This window comes from Dermacentor andersoni, chromosome 3 (assembly GCF_023375885.2).
Source record: "Dermacentor andersoni chromosome 3, qqDerAnde1_hic_scaffold, whole genome shotgun sequence".
Lineage (NCBI taxonomy): Eukaryota > Metazoa > Arthropoda > Arachnida > Ixodida > Ixodidae > Dermacentor > Dermacentor andersoni.
This window is the reverse complement of record NC_092816.1, coordinates 146,579,224-146,600,288: the sequence shown is the minus strand read 5'-3', so window position 1 is coordinate 146,600,288 and position 21,065 is coordinate 146,579,224. Positions and strand designations below refer to the sequence as shown.

At 48.8% G+C, this 21,065-nt stretch overlaps 1 protein-coding gene and 4 non-coding genes across 5 annotated transcripts; 3 read left to right on the top strand and 2 right to left on the bottom strand.

Moving 5' to 3' along the window:
- The first annotated feature begins 10,133 nt into the window (after positions 1-10,133).
- On the top strand, positions 10,134-15,827 carry LOC140216556 (uncharacterized). Its single transcript, XM_072286925.1, has 4 exons — positions 10,134-10,155; positions 10,424-10,617; positions 10,862-12,272; positions 12,388-15,827. Exons 1-4 carry the CDS (start codon positions 10,134-10,136, stop codon positions 12,414-12,416), a joined length of 1,656 nt encoding a protein of 551 aa, XP_072143026.1. The 3' UTR covers positions 12,417-15,827.
- A 1,863-nt stretch (positions 15,828-17,690) lies between these two features.
- Positions 17,691-17,763, bottom strand: TRNAF-GAA (transfer RNA phenylalanine (anticodon GAA)). Its single transcript has one exon. It is a non-coding gene; the product is annotated as a tRNA-Phe (tRNA).
- Positions 17,764-18,410: 647 nt separating this feature from the next.
- TRNAF-GAA (transfer RNA phenylalanine (anticodon GAA)) lies at positions 18,411-18,483 on the top strand. The gene has a single exon. It is a non-coding gene; the product is annotated as a tRNA-Phe (tRNA).
- A 250-nt stretch (positions 18,484-18,733) lies between these two features.
- Positions 18,734-18,806, top strand: TRNAF-GAA (transfer RNA phenylalanine (anticodon GAA)). The gene has a single exon. It is a non-coding gene; the product is annotated as a tRNA-Phe (tRNA).
- Positions 18,807-18,935: 129 nt separating this feature from the next.
- TRNAF-GAA (transfer RNA phenylalanine (anticodon GAA)) lies at positions 18,936-19,008 on the bottom strand. The gene has a single exon. It is a non-coding gene; the product is annotated as a tRNA-Phe (tRNA).
- Positions 19,009-21,065: the final 2,057 nt, after the last annotated feature.

Here is a 21,065-nt window from a genome sequence, read left to right as displayed (position 1 = left end):
GGCTGACCTGTCTTCGTTAGGAATTGATGCTGCAGTCGAGTTCCTTACAGCATTCATATTAGATGTCGCATCTAAATGCATATCAGAAGTAAATGGCTTGGCGTGCAAACGGCGTGTCCCGTGGTGGAACGACGATTGTAGGATCGCTCGTAAAAATCAGAACAGGGCGTGGGGGTTGCTACGCATTTCTCTCACTGCGGAGAATCTTAGCAATTTTAAAAAAGTAAAATCTCAAGGTAGGCGAACCCGCCGACAGGCCAGACGAGAAAGTTGGCAGAAGTTTCTATCGCGTATCAACTCGTTTACTGATGAGGCCAAAGCCTGGGACAGGAATAATAGAATAAGAGGGCGGCAAACATGTTCACTGCCTTTGGTAAACACAGAAGGCGATACCCTGCAAGCTCAGGCAAACTCACTTGGGGAGCACTTTGAGCACGTGTCGAGCTCAATTCACTATTCCCAATCCTTTTTGAAACTTAAAGAAATAGAAGAACGTAAGCCAATCTTACGAAAATCCAGAGAGAATGAACCGTATAACCAGCCCTTCAGTATTGCCGAGTTGAGAGCTGCATTGAACACATGCAAAAGCACTGCACCGGGACCTGATCGAGTCATGTATGACATGATCAGGAACTTACATACTGACACACAACTTACACTTCTCACACTTTTCAACACTATGTGGGCTGCGGGAAAGCTCCCATCCACATGGAAAGAAGCGATTGTGGTCCCTGTTCTTAAGCAGGGTAAAGACCCTTCCTTGGCGGCAAGTTACCGACCGATAGATCTTACAAATTGTCTCTGTAAGCTTTTCGAAAAAATGATTAATCGCAGACTTATACACTTCCTTGAACTCGCCAATATGCTCGATCCCAATCAGTGTGGATTCAGAGAAGGACGATCGACTACCGATCACCTTGTGCGCATTGAAGGAAATATCCGCGATGCATTTGTTCATAAACAGTTTTTCCTATCAATATTCCTCGACATGGAGAAGGCGTATGACACAGCATGGCGTTACGGGATCTTGCGAGACTTGTCGGGAATGGGCATCCGTGGAAATATGCTGAACACTATTGAAAGCTATTTGTCAAATCGTACCTTCCGAGTAAAAGTCGGTAATGCACTGTCACGTCCTTTTACGCAGGAAACTGGTGTACCCCAGGGAGGCGTGCTGAGTTGCACTCTCTTTATCGTTAAGATGAACACACTACGTGCTTCACTGCCACCGGCCATCTTTTATTCCGTATACGTAGACGATATACAAATAGGCTTCAAATCCTGCAGCCTCACAGTATGCGAGAGACAGGTACAGCAGGGCTTGAACAAGGTTTCCAAGTGGGCAGACGAAAACGGATTTAAAATCAACCCCCACAAAAGTTCCTGTGTTCTCTTTACTAGAAAGAGAGGCCTGGTTCCAGATCCTTGTGTTCAAGTCTGTGGACATCAAATACCTGTCAACAAAGAACACAAATTTCTAGGTATTATACTAGACTCCAAGCTTACTTTTATACAGCACATTAAATATCTTAAAGAAAAATGTCTAAGGACAATGAACCTACTTAAAATTCTATCCCACTCAACATGGGGTAGCGACAGGAAGTGTTTGATGAATGTTTATAAGAGCCTAATTCGATCACGATTGGACTATGGCGCCGTCGTATATAACTCTGCCGCTCCGAGCGCACTAAAGTTCCTAGATCCTGTCCACCGTCTAGGTATCCGCTTAGCCACTGGCGCTTTCAGAACTAGCCCGATTGAAAGCTTATACGCGGAATCAAATGAATGGTCCCTCCATCTACAGAGAACTTACATCAGCCTTACATATTTCCTGAAAATACATTCCAATCATCAACATCCATGTTTTCACACTGTTAACGATATGACATGTGCTACACTTTTCCATAACCGTCCCTCTGTAAGACAGCCTTTCTCGCTTCGTGTGAGGGAGCTTAGTGATCAAATGCGGGTCCCACTCCTCGAGCTTCGCCTAATGCATCCAACCAAGGTGTTACCACCTTGGGAGTGGCAGCCGATTGAATGTGACATATCCTTTTTAGAAGTAACAAAACACGCACCAGAGATAGAAATCCGAATGCATTTTCTTGAACTCCAGCACAAGCACTCCTGCGCAGAGTTCTACACAGACGCTTGGAAGTCAAATGCCGGGGTGTCTTATGCTGCCTTCGGCCCATCCTTCTCAGAATCTGGTGTACTGCATCCGGAAACAAATATCTTCACGGCCGAGGCCTACGCAGTGCTGTCTTCTGTAAATCACATAGTAAAATCGAAACTTCAAAAATCAGCGATATATACAGACTGCCTAAGCGTTGTGAAGGCCTTGATGTCACCCTATAGACACAAAAATCCAGTACTTCATGAACAATATTCCGTCTTGTGTAAAGCTTACATATCTAACCAGCATATCATTATATGCTGGGTGCCTGGCCATAGGAGCATCGAGGGCAACGTTCTGGCGGACGAGATGGCCACGTCTATAGCATCGCAAGCCGTTAACCCTACCGCTGAGGTGCCTGTCACAGATCTGAGGCCTTTCTTGCGAAGGCGGCTGCGGGCCCACTGGCAACGCATGTGGGACGCGGAAAAAGATAATAAGCTCCACCTAATAAAGCCACAGTTAGGACTCTGGCCCTCTACAACGAAATCGCGCCGAATAGATGTCCTATTCTGTCGTTTAAGAATAGGACACACATATGGCACCCATAACTTTCTACTGAGCGGAGGTGAGCCTCCAACCTGTGGTAGATGCGGGGAGAGGCTGACCGTCCTCCTGGAGTGTCGGGCAGCCGAATCTGAGAGAAAGAAGCATTTTCCCCTAGCATGCCGGCAGCACATCCCCCTTCATCCAGTTATGTTACTCGGTGCAGAACCGCTCTTTGATACCAGCGCAGTCCTAGGTTTCCTGAAAGATGTCGTATTACATGTAATTAGTCCGTACGTTCGTAGCGCCTCCTCTCTATAGAGGATAGCGCTGTGATAGTTGTTTCGCATAGCGCATGCCTCTCATCCCTTGGGTTCAAGGGCTCTGGCGAGGCAGTAGTGATCTTAGAAAATTTTAGCATCTCATATATTTTGTACATTGCATCATTTTTCCCAATGCATTCTAGTGTTCATAGTATTCGTCAGTAGTCATCCCCATAATTTTATAGCACGTAGATTTTACGCACTTTACTGCGACTATTTTTAGGCCACTTTACAGCCAAGTCACATCTTCCATAATTCATTAACATTACCACTTGTCATGGCGCTCTTTGGCCAAACCTGGCCCTTGCGCCACAAAACACCACACATCATCGTCATCTCAGCTCTCTCCCGTGTGTCTTTGACGTGCCCTTTCCAGTGCTGCTCGCTATCACGATAGGCATCGAGCGGGACGCCCAAGTATTTGCCTGGGGTCGTCACCCAATGCACGTTGGCAAAATGATCTGGCTTCGTTGGCCACGATCCATGCCAGAGCCCGAGGCACTTTGACCAGTTAACTCCACTACCAGTGACATGGCTAAATTTACGGACGCATTTGACAGCCTCAATTATGTTCTCCTGATCCTCCGCAAAAACAGCGACATCATCTGCATAAGCCAGCAGCTTCACTTCAACTGCTTGAAGCTTAAATCCCGTAATTCTATTGTTTTCAATCAATCTCATACACAGGGTTTCAATGTAGATACAAAACAACAGAGGGCTGAGGGGGCAGCCCTGACGCACAGAACGTTGCAGCCTAATGGGAGCCCCCAAACTCTTATTCACGATCAATCTGGTCGTGCAGTTACGGTACGCCAGGGCGACCCCCTCGCAGATTACAGATCCGAGATTGGCATAGTCTAAAACGGCAAACAAGATTTCATGAGCCACGCAATCAAAAGCCTTCTCGAGGTCAATCTGTAAAATGGCAATCCGACTGTTACAATCATCACAGCACTCAAGTACACTGCGCGCTTTGTGAATATTAGTAACAATAGTCCGGCCTTTAATCCCACATGTCTCGTGAGGCCCGACGATGTCCTGTATCACTGACTGCAATCTTCGCGCCAATATCTTAATAAAGATTTTATACTCGATATTGGTTAGTGCTATGGGACGATACGCCGTAACATATCTTACTTTCGCTGCATCATCAGTTTTAGGAATGAGTACTGTGTGTGACGACCCATAAGACGGCGGCAATGTGTTCCATTTGTAAGCTTCGTAAAAGATTACATTCAATACAGGGCTAATTTCGTGCTTAAATTCTTTATAAAAACCGGCGCTAAAGCCGTCTGGTCCAGGCGATTTTCCGGGGTTTAAGTTGTCTATGGCCTGTTCAACTTCGGATTCTGCTATCTCTAGTTCCAATCTTGGTTTTCTTTCGTCGTCCAGTCGGGGCATAGCACGCAAAAACTCATTCCCAAATGTGGTAGCGTCTACTTAGTTTACCGTCAAACTTCACACATGCAGCACGGCCATCTCTACCGCTGTGGTGCCTGCATCCACTCCAGGCCCTTCTTGTTATTCCTGGCATCAAAAAGAAAACGGAAATGTCATCTATCGCCCTCAAACAAACCGTCCTTTCATTCTTACATGAAAAACACAACGAACGCACTCACGGTTACACGGACGGTTCTGTCTCCTGTATAGTTCAGCTGGAGCAGTGGTACTTCCCGCTCAATCTGTCACTATCAAATTCAAGACGTCTCACGTTACATCATCGACGGCTGCAGAACTCGCAGCTATCCGTGCTGCTCTGGAGTTTATAGGTCCCAATTCACCACATTCATGGTCCATCTTTTGTGATTCAAAGGCAGCTCTCCAGTGTCTGCTGTCCCCTTTCAACCACGGACCAAATGTACAATTAGTCGCAGACATCCGACTGCTTCACCATTACGCAATCGACAAGGGACACAACATCATCTACCAGTGGATACCGGGTCACTGCGGAATTTCGGGAAATGACAGTGCGGATGACGCTGCCCGGTCGGCCAATGATGGTGCCCAGATTGTACCCATACCGCTGTCAAGCACAGATGCAGCCACAAGTCTGCGCTCCCTCGCACGCGAGCTTACGGTAACTCTGTGGAACACCAGCGAATTAACGAACACACGTCTTCACAGGTTGGATCCAAGTTTGCAACTCCGTCTTCCACCAGGGTTGCCACGAGCGGAAGCAACACTTCTGTGCCGCCTATGGCTCGGCGTGGTATTCACGCACTCATATTCCTTCCGTATTGGAATGGCCGACAGCCCTGCTTGCGACACCTGCGGCTGCGAAGAGACGATCGCGCACCTCCTCTGTGACTGTCCACGTTACAATGTGCAAAGAAAAGTGCTCGTGACCGTGCTCGAAAAACTGGACAATCGCCCCTTCACAGAAGAGAAAGTTCTAGGACACTGGTCCAGACGGGTTTCGGCACTGAAGGCCTTAAGGGCCTTGCTGAAGTTCTTAAGGACATGTGAATTGTGCGAACGCCTTTGACTATTGTTGCGCGTAACACCGCGTTACTGTGTGCATTTTTCTTGTTTTTTTTATGCGAAGCATATTACTAGAGCTCAACCCAGCTCCTCAGGCGCGGCGGTGTCGCCTTCAATACCACGTGACACCGTGACGTCACGACAGAGGAGAAACTGGGCTCCAACTCGCGCCGTCGCCTTCAAGGCTGACCACGTGACACCGTGACGTCACGACAGAGGAGAAACGGGGCTCCAACTCGCGCCGTCGCTCGCGGCGTCGCGGCGGTATGTAAGCAGCTGCGCTTGTTTCTAGGTGGCTTTGGTTCAACTCTTGCAGGATGGGCTGGGTGAGAATCGAACCAGGGTCTCCGGAGTGTGAGACGGAGACGCTACCACTGAGCCACGAGTATTTTTTTTTTTTTTCTTTATTGCCGACTTCGACGTACTCAATCAAGGTTTACAAAGATAAAACATGTGGACCACACTTTGGCCAACACGGTATTAAAATCTTTTTAACAACGCTAATTCATCAAATAAGGAGATCCATTGTGGTGGATCAGGCAGCGCTTTGAACGCATCTCTTACACACACAACACTCTCAATGAAGTTTTCCCGAGCCGATCGAACAACAATGTCTCCGTTTTGAAATTGCAATCTAGTTTTCCACATAGCGTGGAGGCTCAGGATCATAATAAGGTCATACGGGACATCCTCGGCGTTATCAATCGGTAAGAAGCGTATTCCATATGGGTCCAGGGGTAACTGTTTTTTCAATGTTCTCTGCAGAACATCCCAGTGAAAGATGGCGTCCCAGCAATCTAAGAATGCATGTTCTATTGTTTCCGGTTTTTTACATAATAAGCAGTCGGTGCTCCAGGGGATGAAAATACCCTTCTCATGAAGCCAGGTCTTAACGGGAAGTGTGTTTGTGTGCAATTTGAAGAAAAAAGATTTAGCTGACGGCCGTATTGGCATTTTTTTCACCCTCTTTAAAACGTCTTGTCCTGGGCCTCCACGTTGCGGAGAACGGTACAAAGGTGGAGGGAACATCGTGTCCACGAGATCTCTGTATAGTTTTTTCTTGGTAACGGTGGACAGGTATTGCTGTGAAAAACGTACGTTCAACATCTTATATGAACATACCACTTCACGTAGGTAACCAGTCACTGCTCCTGGCATATTGTGAACAGTCGAAACAATGAATCCTGGAAGTTGTCTACACAGCCGTACCTGTATCACTGTCCGGAGAAAAGGATCGTTTTGATCCCGTAAAAACACAAAGCGTGAGACGACTTGTCGCAGAAACAAATGAGCTAAACCAAGCCCACCTTTCTTGACCGGGAGGAACAAGTTCATTCGACTCATCCTCTCCCAGGTGGAGGCCCAAATGAAAATGGCGAAAACACGGTGAACTTTTTGTACGCTTACCCTCGCAGCACACAACACATTCATAACGTACCATATCTTAGAAACTAAAAAAAGGTTGCAAACAGTGGCTCTAGAAAACATTGACAATTGTTTTCCTCTCCACCCGTCAGCCTTTTCCTTTGCTTTCGACACTTGATCTAGCCAGTACGATTCAGGTTCACGGTAATTTCCGAGAGGCACACCCAAGTATTGGGTTGGTAACGTCGACCACTTCAGTCGATAAAAGGTCTCCGGCGTGTCTTCCCAACTACCATGCCAGAAGCCGTAACTCTTATCCCAGTTTATCTGGGCTGCAGTCGAATCACAAAATTTTTCAACCACAGTCGTTGCCTCCTTAATGCTCGCTTTGGTTGTGCAGAAAATCGCGATATCGTCGGCATATGCCAAAATTTTAACGTGTGCTGCCTGCAGCCGATAGCCTGCTATGCGCTCGTTATTTCTGATCGCCAAACAGAGTGGTTCGAGATAAGCAGCAAATAGAAGGGGCGACAGCGGGCATCCTTGCCGCACCGACGAGAGCACGGGAAAGCTATCGGTGAGCTCCCCATTAACAATGATGCGCGTTAAGCATTCTCTGTACGCCATCATGACGCCTTCCGTTATGACTTTGCCAACGTTCGCATGTTCCAGCATGGAGTACAAAGCCTTGTGCGAGACGAGGTCGAAAGCCTTTGCCAAATCGATCTGCATCATCGCGACGTGATCGCCAATCACATCGCAGCACTCAAGCACACTTCGAGCCGTGTGTACATTCGTTGCAATGCTGCGGCCTTTAATGCCACAAGTCTGGTGCGGCCCTACCAATGTCTTAATTACACTTTGCAGTCGTTTGGCCAAAGCTTTCGTGAATATTTTATAGTCGACATTGGCTAGAGTTATCGGACGATATGACCCTGGCAACAAAAGTTTTTCCTCGTCATCACTCTTCGCAATTAGCACGATATGCGAGGTTGTGAATGACAAGGGCAATCTTTTTCGCTCATACGCTTCGCTGATAACTTCGTGAAGAACAGGGGCCAATGCAGACTTGAAGGTTTTATAGAAAGTGCCCCCAAGCCATCTGGCCCAGGTGCTTTACCGATGGTTAACTCGTCTATTGCGCACTCTATCTCACTCAGGCTAATTGGCAGTTCCAGCCGTGTCCTGACTTCTTCATCGAGCTTTGGCATCAGCGAGAGAAATTCATTCTGGTAGTTACATTTAGGATTCCGCGGATGAGCTAAAATTGCTTTAAAGTGATCGGCGATCCCTTGCTTGATGTCATTTTTGTCGGATGTTATGTGATTGCCTTTGGCTAGCTGGCGGATTTCTTTCCGACAAGCGTACTTTTTCTCGTCTGATAAAGCTCGTTTCGTTGGAGTTTCTCCCGCCCACAACTTCTCAGACCTTGATCTCACAAGTGCTGCTCTGTATTTTTCTGTATCTATCCTTTCTAGATCAGTTCTCACTTCCTTTAATTCGTTAACATACACACCAGGCTCGACACTTTCCATGCTAATAAAAAATTGCAGTTGCTGGCGAAGCTTTGTTTCTGCTTGTTTCAGGTTGTGTCGAATGACACTGCTTCTTTCAATGGCCATTGTTTTTACTTTCTGTTTAAATTCTTCCCATTGAATGGCAAAGCTTAATGGCTTGGCTGAAGTCAGGTTTTCTAGTTCCTTCGCTACAGCATCGACAAAAGGATCGTCATTCAACAACTGCGTATTCATTTTCCAGAGATCCCAGTTAAACGGCCGTTTGCTCTGTCCTTTCCCGAACGTGGCAGTTACCAAGCAGTGATCACTGTATGCTACAGCTTGCACATCATATTCGCAACATAAGGGCACTAGTTCGGCTGACACGTATAATCTATCTAATCGAGCGTGGCTGTCACGTTGGAAGTGGGTAAAACGCGGGCGAGTACCGCTGGCAAAAACACTACCCACATCTTCCAGGTCATAATCATGCACCACTGCGTTAAGAAATTCGGCACTCTTATCACGAACGCGTGAACATTTTGCTCGGTCTTCAGCATAGCAAACACAGTTAAAATCACCCAGCAGTATTACGACCTTGGAACAGTTTACGTACGCTTCAAGGCGCTCAAAGAAAGATCGACGGTCCATTTCAATATTCGGCGCATAGATACAAATAGCACGGTAATCCACATCCTCAAAACATAAATCAGCCACTAAGAGGCGCCCAGTTTCACACGAAAACACTGACTGCACACAAATGCCAAAATTATTTCTTAGGAATATAGCGCAGCCGCCTGATCCACCAACCGCATGACAAACGCACACGTCAAAGTGCGCTCTAAAATTGGACACCATTCTGTCGGTTAGCTCTTGGCTCTCAATTTTCGTTTCTTGGATTCCTACTATATGTAAGTCATTATCCAAGAGGAGACGACTTAGCTGACATTGCCGTCTTCTTGCACTGAGCCCTCGTACATTTAACGTTGCTACACGTAGCATTCCTTCGAAATTAACCGCCATGACTACACGGTAGAATGGTGCCCATCACAATTACACAAGTATGAGCGCTCATGAAGGTGCGCCGGCAACCACGTGGAATGCCTCTAAAGGAGACGCCGCTCGACCTTCCGGAAAGGGCACTCAAGTGCAACTTGGGCCCCCCTTCCTGGCAAGGTTCTGAAAAACTAGCGCTCAGGATGACGGCCATTGCACTCACCAACCCCCCAACCCCACTCGAATTAGACAGCACGGAATTACGGAGGCGGTTTACCCGCCTGCCGTGGATCGACCGTAACGTTCGGCCGAAGCTTCAAGGTCGACCTCCTTATACCTGGCGCTTTGGGCGGTGGCTCGTCTCCGCCGCTGCCGTCCTGTTTCGCCGTCCGGCTAACGGTCTGGTTGTGGGGCCGTTTCCCCGTCGGTTGGGTAGTTGGGCCGGTAAGGGTGTCCATGCCTTCAGGTTCAACGAGGCAGGAGGTCACCTCCGCCTCAGGTGGGGTTTTCTCTTCAACATTCGGCATGGCCGCGGTACCCTCTGCAGTCGCTTGTTGGTGTCCTGTGACAACAGCCTGAGCGACTTGTTTCTCCTCCTGTTCAAGCCGCACCACCGGCTTTGCCACGACGTCAACTGCATCACCCGCCGCGGACGACGTGTCTTCCATGTCCGCCTCGTCCATGAGTAGGGCGGAGTTGTCCTCGTTGCCCACGGGTCCGGTGACGCTAGCGTACGTGCGCTCACACTGGCTGTCCTCATGACCGAAGCGTCGGCAGGCACCACACCGTGGAATACGGCACTCGCGACGAATGTGGCCCGTGCCGCGGCAGCGTAAGCAGAGAGGAGCCCTGCCCGGCACAACCACGAGAGCCAGTTCGCCGGCGACGCTCACCTGATGCGGAAGGTCGTCGAGCTTTACGCCCGGCTTCAACTTTGTAGTATAGTGTCGCCCCCTGTCAGATCTCTGTGTCATCGCACATGTATGTTTTGTAATTGCTTAGCTAGATGGCGCACCCCCCTTCTGTCATGTGACAAGCTTGGACCAATCGGGAGGTGCCATCTAGCAGGTGAAGCCTTTATAAGCAATAAACAGCCGCAGGTCGGCGGAGTCTTCGTTCCGGTTTTCATCGGGAGCAGTTAGCTCCGTGTCTCCTTCACTGCGCCGGCGCTAGCCGCGCGTTCGCCCGTCGGGGCCCCCCGCTTGCCTGCCGCTGCCGACACAACATCTTTTGGCGACGAGGATGGGATTCCCGCAGCGGTTCCGACCGAAGCCCCGGGACACCAACGAGCTTCGTAAGTGAAGCGACCCTTCCCGTGTCCGCACGGCAGGCAAACGCCGCCGACGCACTTGGCGTCGCGAGGCTTCCGAGCCTAGGCCTACTCGCCCCCTTGTTCTTCCTTGCCCCATTCCTGCGGCGAGCTCCGGCTTGCCTCCTGCACGCTACCCGGCATGGCTTTTACTGCGAACCTTCCCGTTTTTCTTGAAGTGCCCGGCCCACCGTTAATCCCTTGGTATCGCTGGAAAAAAATTTTTCAGGCCCACCTCGAAGCGGCCGGCGGTGGCGACTGGACGGACGCGCGACGAGCGTCCGCGCTCGTCAGCGCTCTCGGGCGCGAGGGACAACGGAAGTACTTCGCAGACGAGGAGCAGGAAGCAGCAAGGCAGTTAACCGGCGCAGCGTCACCGTCAAGTGAAGCAGCAAGGCAGTCGACCGGCGCAGCGTCAACGTCAAGTGATGCGGTCCCGCCAGCGTCAGAGTTTCCGAGACTCTTGGAGCGGCTTGACCGGCTGTTCGCCGCGTCAACAAATGTCCTGGCGGAACGGCACGAATTCACCAGTCGGAAGCAGTTCGACGGAGAAGGATTCCTGGAATTCGTGACCGCATTGAAGGAGAAGGCGGTACAATGCAACTTCGGCACAACCTATGGCGAGCGCGTCCGAGACCAAATCATACATGGGGTAGCGAACGTCAGCGTTCGCGAAAAGTTGTTGGCTCACGGCGAAACCCTGACCTTGGACAAGGCAGAGGAAATTGGACGCTCGTTAGAAGCCCTACATCGAGCGAACCGCGCGTTCGGCTCGGAGGAAATACAAAGAATTGAGGCAGCTCAACTTGGCGCTCCATCGACGAGCCAAGATGGCCGACGTAGTCCGGGAGGCCATGACGATGGCCGACTTCTTCTGGGAAGCCGCCAAGATGGCCGACGTAGTGCAGGAGGCCATGAAGATGGCAGACTTCTTCCGAGGAGCCGCCAAGATGGCCGCCGTCTTCCAAGAAGCCGCCCAGATGATCGACATTTTCCGCGAGGCTCCTCCGGGACCCGCAATGAAGCACAGGATGCGAAGGACCCTAATTTCGAGCATAGTTCATGCGACCGGTGTGGCAGTACGAAGCATGTTGCAACGTACAGGAATTGCCCCGCAAGGAACCGGCGGTGCAACGCCTGCCACACGTTGGGTCATTTTGCATCAGTATGCCGAAAAACCCGTACTGTCCAGCACGTCTCTTCCGCAGAGACGCGGTCTTCGTCAACTTCCGCAGGACAGCCGTCCGCGTCTGTCTTGACGGTGAGCACCTTGGAAGCTAAAAGGGATTTACAAGTCCCGGTCGTAGTTAACGACGTCGCCATGCGGCTGCTCGTGGACACAGGCGCGTCTGTCTCATTGATGACGGCCGAGGATTTTGAAAAGCACTTTGGTCGACAGCACAGACTGTCAAAAGCAGCAGTGGACTTGAGGAATTTCTCCAAGCAACGCATCGACATTCAAGGCCTTTTCCAAGCCACTGTCCAGTTTCTTCAAAGGTCGTGCTCAGTCACGTTCCATGTAACGTCCACAGGAACATCACTGCTGGGTCTTGACGCCATCCAGCGCTTGGGGATACAAATCGACGGTACTTCGCTGACATGCTGCCTGGCTACGCTTCCTCCAGTACAGAGCCCCACAGGTGTGCCTCCGGGTTTTGATCACCTCTTCAGTGGCGAGTTGGGACTCGTCAAAAACTTCGTGCACCGAATACATCGGCGGCAAGGTATGAAACCTGTATCTTCCAAATTGCGCAGGCTACCCCTGGCTCTCCGTGACCAGGTGACAAATGAACTGCGGCGTCTCGAGGACTGCGACGTCATCGAGCGCGTCGAGGCTTCTGAATGGGTGTCTCCACTCGTCGTGGTGCGCAAAAAGGATGGAGCCATCCGGCTCTGTGTTGACCTCCGAGAACCGAATAAGGCAATTGTCATTGATGGGTATCCTTTGCCGCACGTGGAAGAGTTATTGCAAATGTTTCATGGTGCCACATATTTTTCTAAGCTGGATCTAGCATCTGCTTACCACCAGCTGTTACTGGAAGAAGGTAGTAGAGATCTCACCACATTCATAACTCATGAAGGCTTATTCAGGTTCAAGCGTGTCTGTTTTGGTTTGGCATCCGCGCCAGCAGTGTTTCAGAAAATGATGTCACAAATCTTGCAGAATTGTAAGAATGTTGTCTGTTACCTTGATGACATTTTGGTATGGGGTCAGACGAAACCTGAGCATGATGCTAATTTAAGAGAAGTCTTGCTTTGCATTTCAAACAGTGGTATGAAACTGAATGAAAAATGTGTCTTCTCTGTGAGAGAACTGACTTTTCTGGGCCATAAAATTTCAGCTGAAGGCATTTCGCCTACAGAGAGCAAGGTAAAGGCAATCCTGAATGCACCTGTTCCTACAGATATTAAGTCATTGCAATCCTTCTTAGGATTAGCTGGTTACTATGCCAAGTTCATTGATCATTATGCAGAACTTGTAGAACCGCTTCGCCTCATGCTCAGGCAAGGGCAAAATTTTGCTTGGTCTGATGACGCACAACGTAGCTTCAATCAGTTGAAAGCTCATCTTACATGTTCCCCTGTCATTAAGATTTTCAACCCTGAATTGCCTGTGGTAGTCACGACTGATGCATCTGATGTTGGTGTTGGTGCTGTGTTACAGCAACCGTATGGTTCCAAGCTAGAAACTGTAGCTTTTGCATCTAGAACTTTGTCTGTAGCTGAACGAAAGTATTCTGTAGGAGAGCGTGAAGCGCTAGCATGTCTGTTCGCATGTGAAAAATGGCATGTTTACCTCTGGGGTAGACGGTTCACTCTTCGAACTGACCATCAAGCAGTAGTTGCATTACTGTCCGCTGGCGACTCAGGTCGTCGACCTCTTCGCATTTCAAGATGGTCAGCCAGGCTCCTGTATTACAACTTTCAGATTGAATATTGCAAAGGATCAGAAAATCTAGTAGCTGATGCCTTGTCTAGACTTCCAGTAAAAGATTCCCAGAATGTAGTTCAGGAGGAAGAAATAGTATCCTTAGTCACATCAGTCGTTGACAAGGAAACGGTGCAACTTGCAACGAGTACAGATGAGACGCTTCAGAAGGTCAGTAAATGCCTAGCAGAAGGTTGGCCTTCTAAGAAAGCCATAGACAATGCTTTAATAGCTTACTTTCATGTAAATGAAGAATTGTCCTTTGTAGACGGATTACTCATGCGTGGTGATCGTGTGGTAATACCCAGTGTCCTAATACCTACATTTCTACAGCTGGCACATGAAAATCATCAGGGCATAGTACGTACTAAGCAGCTTCTTCGTGAACGCTATTGGTGGCCCCAGATGGATAGCACTGTTGAACAGTATGTAAAGCATTGTCATGTATGTAAGCTGGCAGACAAGTCTGCAAAGCCTCATGTAGCTCCACTGCAGCCAGTCGAATGGCCGAACGGGCCTTGGCAGAAATTGGGAATGGACATTATTGGCCCATTAAACATGTCCTACCCTAGGTATCTAGTCACCCTTGTTGATTACTACTCAAAGTGGCCAGAAGTACTTGGTACTAATTCCATCTCCACAGATGATGTCATTAAGCTTCTTGATTGGGCTTTCAGCCGTGAAGGATTGCCAGACTCTATAGTTACAGACAATGGTCCACAGTTTGTCTCAAAACAATTCAAAGATTACCTAAAGGAAAAAGGAATCGCTCATTTTTTCTCCTCCAACTATTATCCTCAGGGAAATGGTCAAATAGAAAGGTTCAACAGAGTCATTAAGGAACACCTGCAGGTAGCAAGGCTTGAAGGTCGAGATGCTTCGAAAAGCATTTCAGAATTCTTGGGTTCTTATAGGATTACGCCACATGCTACAACGGGTCTCTCCCCAGCTTTCCTACTTCATGGTCGTCAACCCCGTTCAAAGGTAGATATTAGCAACTTCAGGTTGCCTAAGCACACAGCGGTTCAGAACAGTAAAGTTCGCGAGAGAGTCTCGCAGAAACAGCAGCAAACTAAACAGTATGTAGACAAACTGAGAGGTGCTCAGGCAACTCGTATCAAGGTGGGAGACACCGTCAAAGTAAAACTTGCCAAGAAAAGATTTTTTAAGTACAGTACGCCTCGTACAGTTAAAGCCCAGGTAGGACCATCCTCTTTTGTACTCAGTGATGGGAAGACGTGGAATGCCTCTAAGTTAACCACAGTAGTAGATAATTCAAAACATAGTACATTGTCCACAACGGATAAAGATTTTTTGTACTCGTATTCAAACCTGGATAGTCATTCCGATGACTCGTCTGGCATGACATCGTCCTTTCATAGGCATCACTTAAGTAGTGCATCTGACTGTATTGCTTCAGAGGCTACACAGTCAGCAATCATTTCTGATTCCGTGGGGGAATCGGTAGCATCCCAGGACTTGTTGGGACTTCGAGAGGAGCTTCCTGGGCAACCCTCTCCAGCTTTGCGCGACAACCACATTCAATTGTCCAACCAGGGGGAGGGAAATAGTAGTGGGACGACTGGGTCTTTAAAGTCGACCGAAACGAGTCGCAACCCCCAAAGTTCTTCTGAGGTACGCATGCGTCCTCATCGTGTCAAAAAACGGCCTCCGTGGCTTGACGATTATGTTTCTTGAATGTAGAGCGTTTTGCAGTCTTCGAAATGCCACGGCTAGGGGCCTCGCTGTGACATTTGGGAGGCACTTCACATTTTTTCGTTCACACAGGTAAAATGTGTTCCTTGTTGCGGTGCATTGAGTTTTGTGCCGTGTTCCGTGTTGGACTTTGTTTGAGTGACTGCCCATGTTTTGGTGCCCAAGACTGGTGCACGTGTATGTGAACTTGGGCAGCGATGGATTGAATTTGTTGTGGACTTAAGTGCATGCCTTGTGTGCATCTGGTGCACGCGTGTGTGACCGTGGGGGGGAATGAACTGAAATTGTTTTGGACTTAAGTGCGCGTCTTGTGTGCGCGTTTCAATGTATGCTCGCTTTGTTTCCAGGGGGGGATGATGTAGTATAGTGTCGCCCCCTGTCAGATCTCTGTGTCATCGCACATGTATGTTTTGTAATTGCTTAGCTAGATGGCGCACCCCCCTTCTGTCATGTGACAAGCTTGGACCAATCGGGAGGTGCCATCTAGCAGGTGAAGCCTTTATAAGCAATAAACAGCCGCAGGTCGGCGGAGTCTTCGTTCCGGTTTTCATCGGGAGCAGTTAGCTCCGTGTCTCCTTCACTGCGCCGGCGCTAGCCGCGCGTTCGCCCGTCGGGGCCCCCCGCTTGCCTGCCGCTGCCGACACAACAAACTTCAGCGTAACGAGCCTTGTAGTTGAGTTCTTATCAGCCACGCCGTGAACCCGCCAGCGCTCGCGGACGACGTCGGTGACCTTTCCAAACGGCGCGAAGGCAAAACGTACGTCCTCGTCAGGAACGCTGGGCAGCAGCCAATGCACTTTCAGGCGTACGTCCTGGTTGGCGGGGTCGATAACGAGACACCGGCCCTTCTTGACCTGCAGCTCTCCAACGCTGACGATCTTTTTCACCGCGTCGCTGTCCTTGAAGGTCACGGCCCACACATGGCTCATACGGTAGGCCCCGAGAGCAGCCACTTCCGGCAGGAGCGATAACTGAGCGAGCGCATCCCGAAAATCTTCCACCCGGTATGGGCGGGCCCTGATATCACAGTGTAGAAAAACGGTATTCAAAACAAAACGCCCTGTTGGCAGACTAGGCAAAACAACTTGATACTCGTCGTCCGAGGAAGAAATCCTGTTACCGCGGCCCGTGTGGGCCGCTGAAGCCGCTCCTACGGAGCCCATGATTTCCACGTCCGTCACGCTCGGTGGCCGGAAGTGGACCACTGAGCCACGAGTACGATGCTTCAAAGCGGTACAAAAGCGCCTCTAGTGAATGCGGTGTTGCCTTAGAAACGAGCTGTTTCTAAGGCTCAGGCGTGCGTCGCTTGCTCAGCGCACATTTCGTTGCCGCGCCGAACGCTGCGTTGCTCGACGCTCACCGCGTCCAATGCGGGGCGCGTAGTCGCTGCGCCGTAGCCCATTGTCTTACACCCCTTGGCGGGTCGACGGGAACGCTGTCGCGTTCCACTCTTGAAGGCGAAGCAGAGTAACGCATGAGTTGTTTCTTCGTCTAGCCGAACCAAATATAGCCAAGCAACAGCAGCTCACCAGGCTAAACAGTGGTTCAACAACTAAAATAAAGGCTAGTATGCTTCGCATCCTGGGCTTAACCTTAGCTAAGCCACAGCCATTTTTTTTTCTTCTCTCTTCCTTCTCCTTTTATTCCCTTTACCCCTTTCCCCAGCACAGGGTAGCCAGCCGGTATTTACACTGGCTAACCTCCCTGTCTTTCCTTCCCTTTTGTCTCTCTCTCTCTCTCTTGTGATACGAGAATAGCGCCTGGTAATGCTCATGAAAAGCTGCTTTGATGTCGTCAGTGTCTGTTGATAAGGTCCCGCGCCATTCTATTCCGCCGATGTGATTCCTTTCAGCGCGTGCTTTTTCTAACCCTAGCGCTCGTTTCGAAGGCGCTTCACCTGCAGCTGTGTCTTCAACCCTTGCCCTCACCAGGGCTCCCCGATAGCGTTGCTCTTCAAGTTGCTCTAACTGTTGTTTCACTTTTCTTATGTCTTCTATCCATTTGCCCGGTGCCTCAGATTCCTGCCTTAGCAGTTTATGAAGAAACGTCTTTAACTCAGTCTCTTTTTGTTTCTCTGCGTAACGAATACAGGTAGCCCTCTCTATTGCCTTTATTTTTAGGGTTTCCTTACTCTAACGCTCTCCCAACTGAGCTATTTCGGCGGAACGAGTAGAGAAACGATGAGGCGCTAGGCGAAGGCTGGGTTCCCGCGAACGGCCGTCTAACGTATCCGCAGTAAGGAAACTTCCTTTAAAAAGATTCGCTCCACCATTTGCTGTACGCTACGCACGCTTCTATCAAAGTTGAACAATGGCGTATCGCGGAAGTAACAGAAAAGCTCACAATGCAGTCTGAATGGCCAGTTGTATTGTTATGTACAACGGATGAAAAAAAGAAAACCACACTTCGAATATGCCGAAACCCGGGATCGAACCAGGGACCTTTAGATCTTCAGTCTAACGCTCTCCCAACTGAGCTATTTCGGCGGAACGAGTACGGAAACGATGAGACGCTCCGCGATGGCTGGGTAACCGCGAACGGCTGTCTAACGCATCCGCAGTAAGGAAACTTCTCTTAAAAAAGATTCGCTACACCATTTGCTGTACACTACGCACGCTTCTATTAAAGTTGAACAATGGCGTATCGCGGAAGTAACAGAAAAGCTCACAATGCAGTCTGAATGGCCAGTTGTATTGTTATGTACAGTCGCGGACAGAATAAAATGGACCACGGGATCTCTGAAAACGTTCAATTCCCGAGCCGCCTGTAGCAGTAACCAGTAAAACTGCCCACGACAACGTTGTTAGCATATTCTAATCGAGGTCCAAAATGCAAATACCAGATGGCGTTGTGAGGTTGCGGAGATATTAAGCTTTTTCTTAGATTTCATGGTCCGTAATATCCTGTCCGCGACTGTACATAACAATACAACTGGCCATTCAGACTGCATTGTGAGCTTTTCTGTTACTTCCGCGATACGCCATTGTTCAACTTTAATAGAAGCGTGCGTAGTGTACAGCAAATGGTGGAGCGAATCTTTTTTAAAAGAAGTTTCCTTACTGCGGATGCGTTAGACAGCCGTTCGCGGTTACCCAGCCATCGCGGAGCGTCTCATCGTTTCTGTACTCGTTACGTCGAAATAGCTCAGTTGGGAGAGCGTTAGACTGAAGATCTAAAGGTCCCTGGTTCGATCCCGGGTTTCGGAATATTCAAAGTGTGTTCTTTTTTTTCATCCGGTGTACATAACAATACAACTGGCCATTCAGACTGCATTGTGAGCTTTTCTGTTACTTCCGCGATACGCCATTGTTCAACTTTAATAGAAGCGTGCGTAGTGTACAGCAAATGGTGGAGCGAATCTTTTTTAAAAGAAGTTTCCTTACTGCGGATGCGTTAGACAGCCGTTCGCGGTTACCCAGCCATCGCGGAGCGTCTCATCGTTTCTGTACTCGTTCCGCCGAAATAGCTCAGTTGGGAGAGCGTTAGACTGAAGATCTAAAGCTCCGTGGTTCGATCCCGGGTTTCGGCATATTCATAGTGTGTTTTTTTTTTTTTTTTTATCCGTTGTACATAACAAAACAACTGGCCTTAGATTTCATGGTCCGTAATATTCTGTCCGCGACTGTACAACGGATGAAAAAAAGCCACGCTATGAATGTGCCCAAACCCGGGATCGAACAAGAGACCTTTAGATCTTCAGTCTAACGCTCTCCCAACTGAGCTATTTCGGCGGAACGAGCACAGAAACGATGAGGCGCTAGGCGAAGGCTGGGTTCCCGCGAACGGCCATCTAACGTATCCGCAGTAAGGAAACATTTTTTCTTCTTTATTTCCGAAGTTCCCATGAGAAACAATAAAGTCACAAACAATAAAACACTTCAGCTACACTTGAGCTGAGGTGATCAAAGTTAATATTTCTTCAACCTCACTAAATCATCACGAAGTATTACCCACTGAGGTGGGTCATGCTGTGCCCGGATACATTCGCGAAGGTAAGAAGCGCTTTCAATAAAGTTTTCACGTGCACTGCGCGTATTAATGTCTGCATGCCTTACTTGCATTCGTGTTTTCCACAAGCTGTGGAGGCCAAGAAGCATGAACAAATCATAGGGTACATCTTCGTGATTAACCGGTAAAAACCTGATACCATAAGCGTCTAGTGGTAGCTCTTTCTTTATAGATCTTTGTAGGACGTCCCAGTGGAATATCGCGTCCCAGCCGTCCAGAACAAACATGTTCGACTGTCTCTGGCTTGTTACATAACAGACAGTTCGTTGTCCAAGGGACAAACAATATCTTTTCTTGAAGCCACGTTTTGATAGGTAGTGTATTCGAATGTAACTTGAAAAAGAATGTTTTCACGCCTGGCCTAACTGGCGTCTTCTTCACTCGCTTTAAGATATTCTGCCCTGGGCCTCCACAGTAAGGCGCACGGTACAATGGCACCGGCAGCATCATGTCCACAAGATCTTTATGCAGCTTTTTCTTGGGCACACTGTACAAATAGTCTGGGGAAAAACACACTTCTAACAACTTACAAGACAGCACAACCTCGCGCAAAAATCCGCTTACAGCAACGCACATGTTTTCACCAGAGTACACTATGCTTCTTGGGAGTAGCCTTTGCAATCGGACATTTATAGCCGTTCTTAAGAAGGTGTCATTTTGATCACGAAAGAAAATAAAGCGTGATACCACTTGACGCAAAAACAAGTGGGCCAGTCGAAGGCCTCCACTCTTACCTGAAAGAAACAGGTTTGTTCTCGTTTTTTCCCAGGTGGAAGCCCAAAGAAAGACGGCAAACACACGATGCAATTTTTGAATCGAGGTCCGTGAAGCACACAGCACATTCATGAGGTACCATATATTAGAAATGAGAAAGACATTGCATACAAAGGCGCGTGAGAAAATTGACAGGTTCCTTCCTTGCCACGCTCCCGCTTTGTCTCTCGCCCTTGACGTCTCTTCGTTCCAGAGTGGGTGGGATCGTGATGATATTCTAGGGGCACACCAAGGTATCGCGTTGGCATGGGAGGCCATTGCAGCCTTGAGAAAAATTCCGGTCTAATATCCCATTCACCGTCCCAAAACCAGACCTTTTTTCCCAGTTTACTTGAAATCCAGTCTGGTCACAAAACCTTTCCACAATGTTCATAACTTCACAAATGCTATTTCTGTTCCTGCAGAATACCGCTATGTCGTCCGCATACGCAAGAAGTTTCACTTCAGCAGATTGCAACTTGAAGCCCGTTACGTAATAGCAGTTAAGAATGGCCAGACATAAAGGCTCTAGATACGCTGCAAACAGCAGGGCAGAGAGCTGACAACGCTGCCTCACCGAAGAACACACTGTGAGGCGGACAGTAAGGTCACCATTAACTATAATACGCGTCATACAATTTCCATAAGCCATTTTTACTCCTACTATTATACTACCCAGGTTAGCATGCTCTGGAATGGAGAAAAGGATGTCATGTGAGACGCGGTCGAACGCTTTTGCCAAGTCCAGCTGTATCATAGCCATGTGAATTCCAAGTGCGTCAACACATTCCAATACGGTTCTGACCACATGTATATTTGTTGCAATGCTGCGACCTATGATGCCACAGGTTTGGTGCAGCCCTACTAATTTGTCGATTACGCTCTGAAGTCGTCTGTCTAGTACCTTCATGTACACCTTGTAGTGGACACTAGTGAGGCTGATAGGTCTATAGGAACCCACTAACATTCGTTTCTCCGGTCCATTAGACTTGGGAATAAGTACAATGTGTGAAATACCAAAGGACAA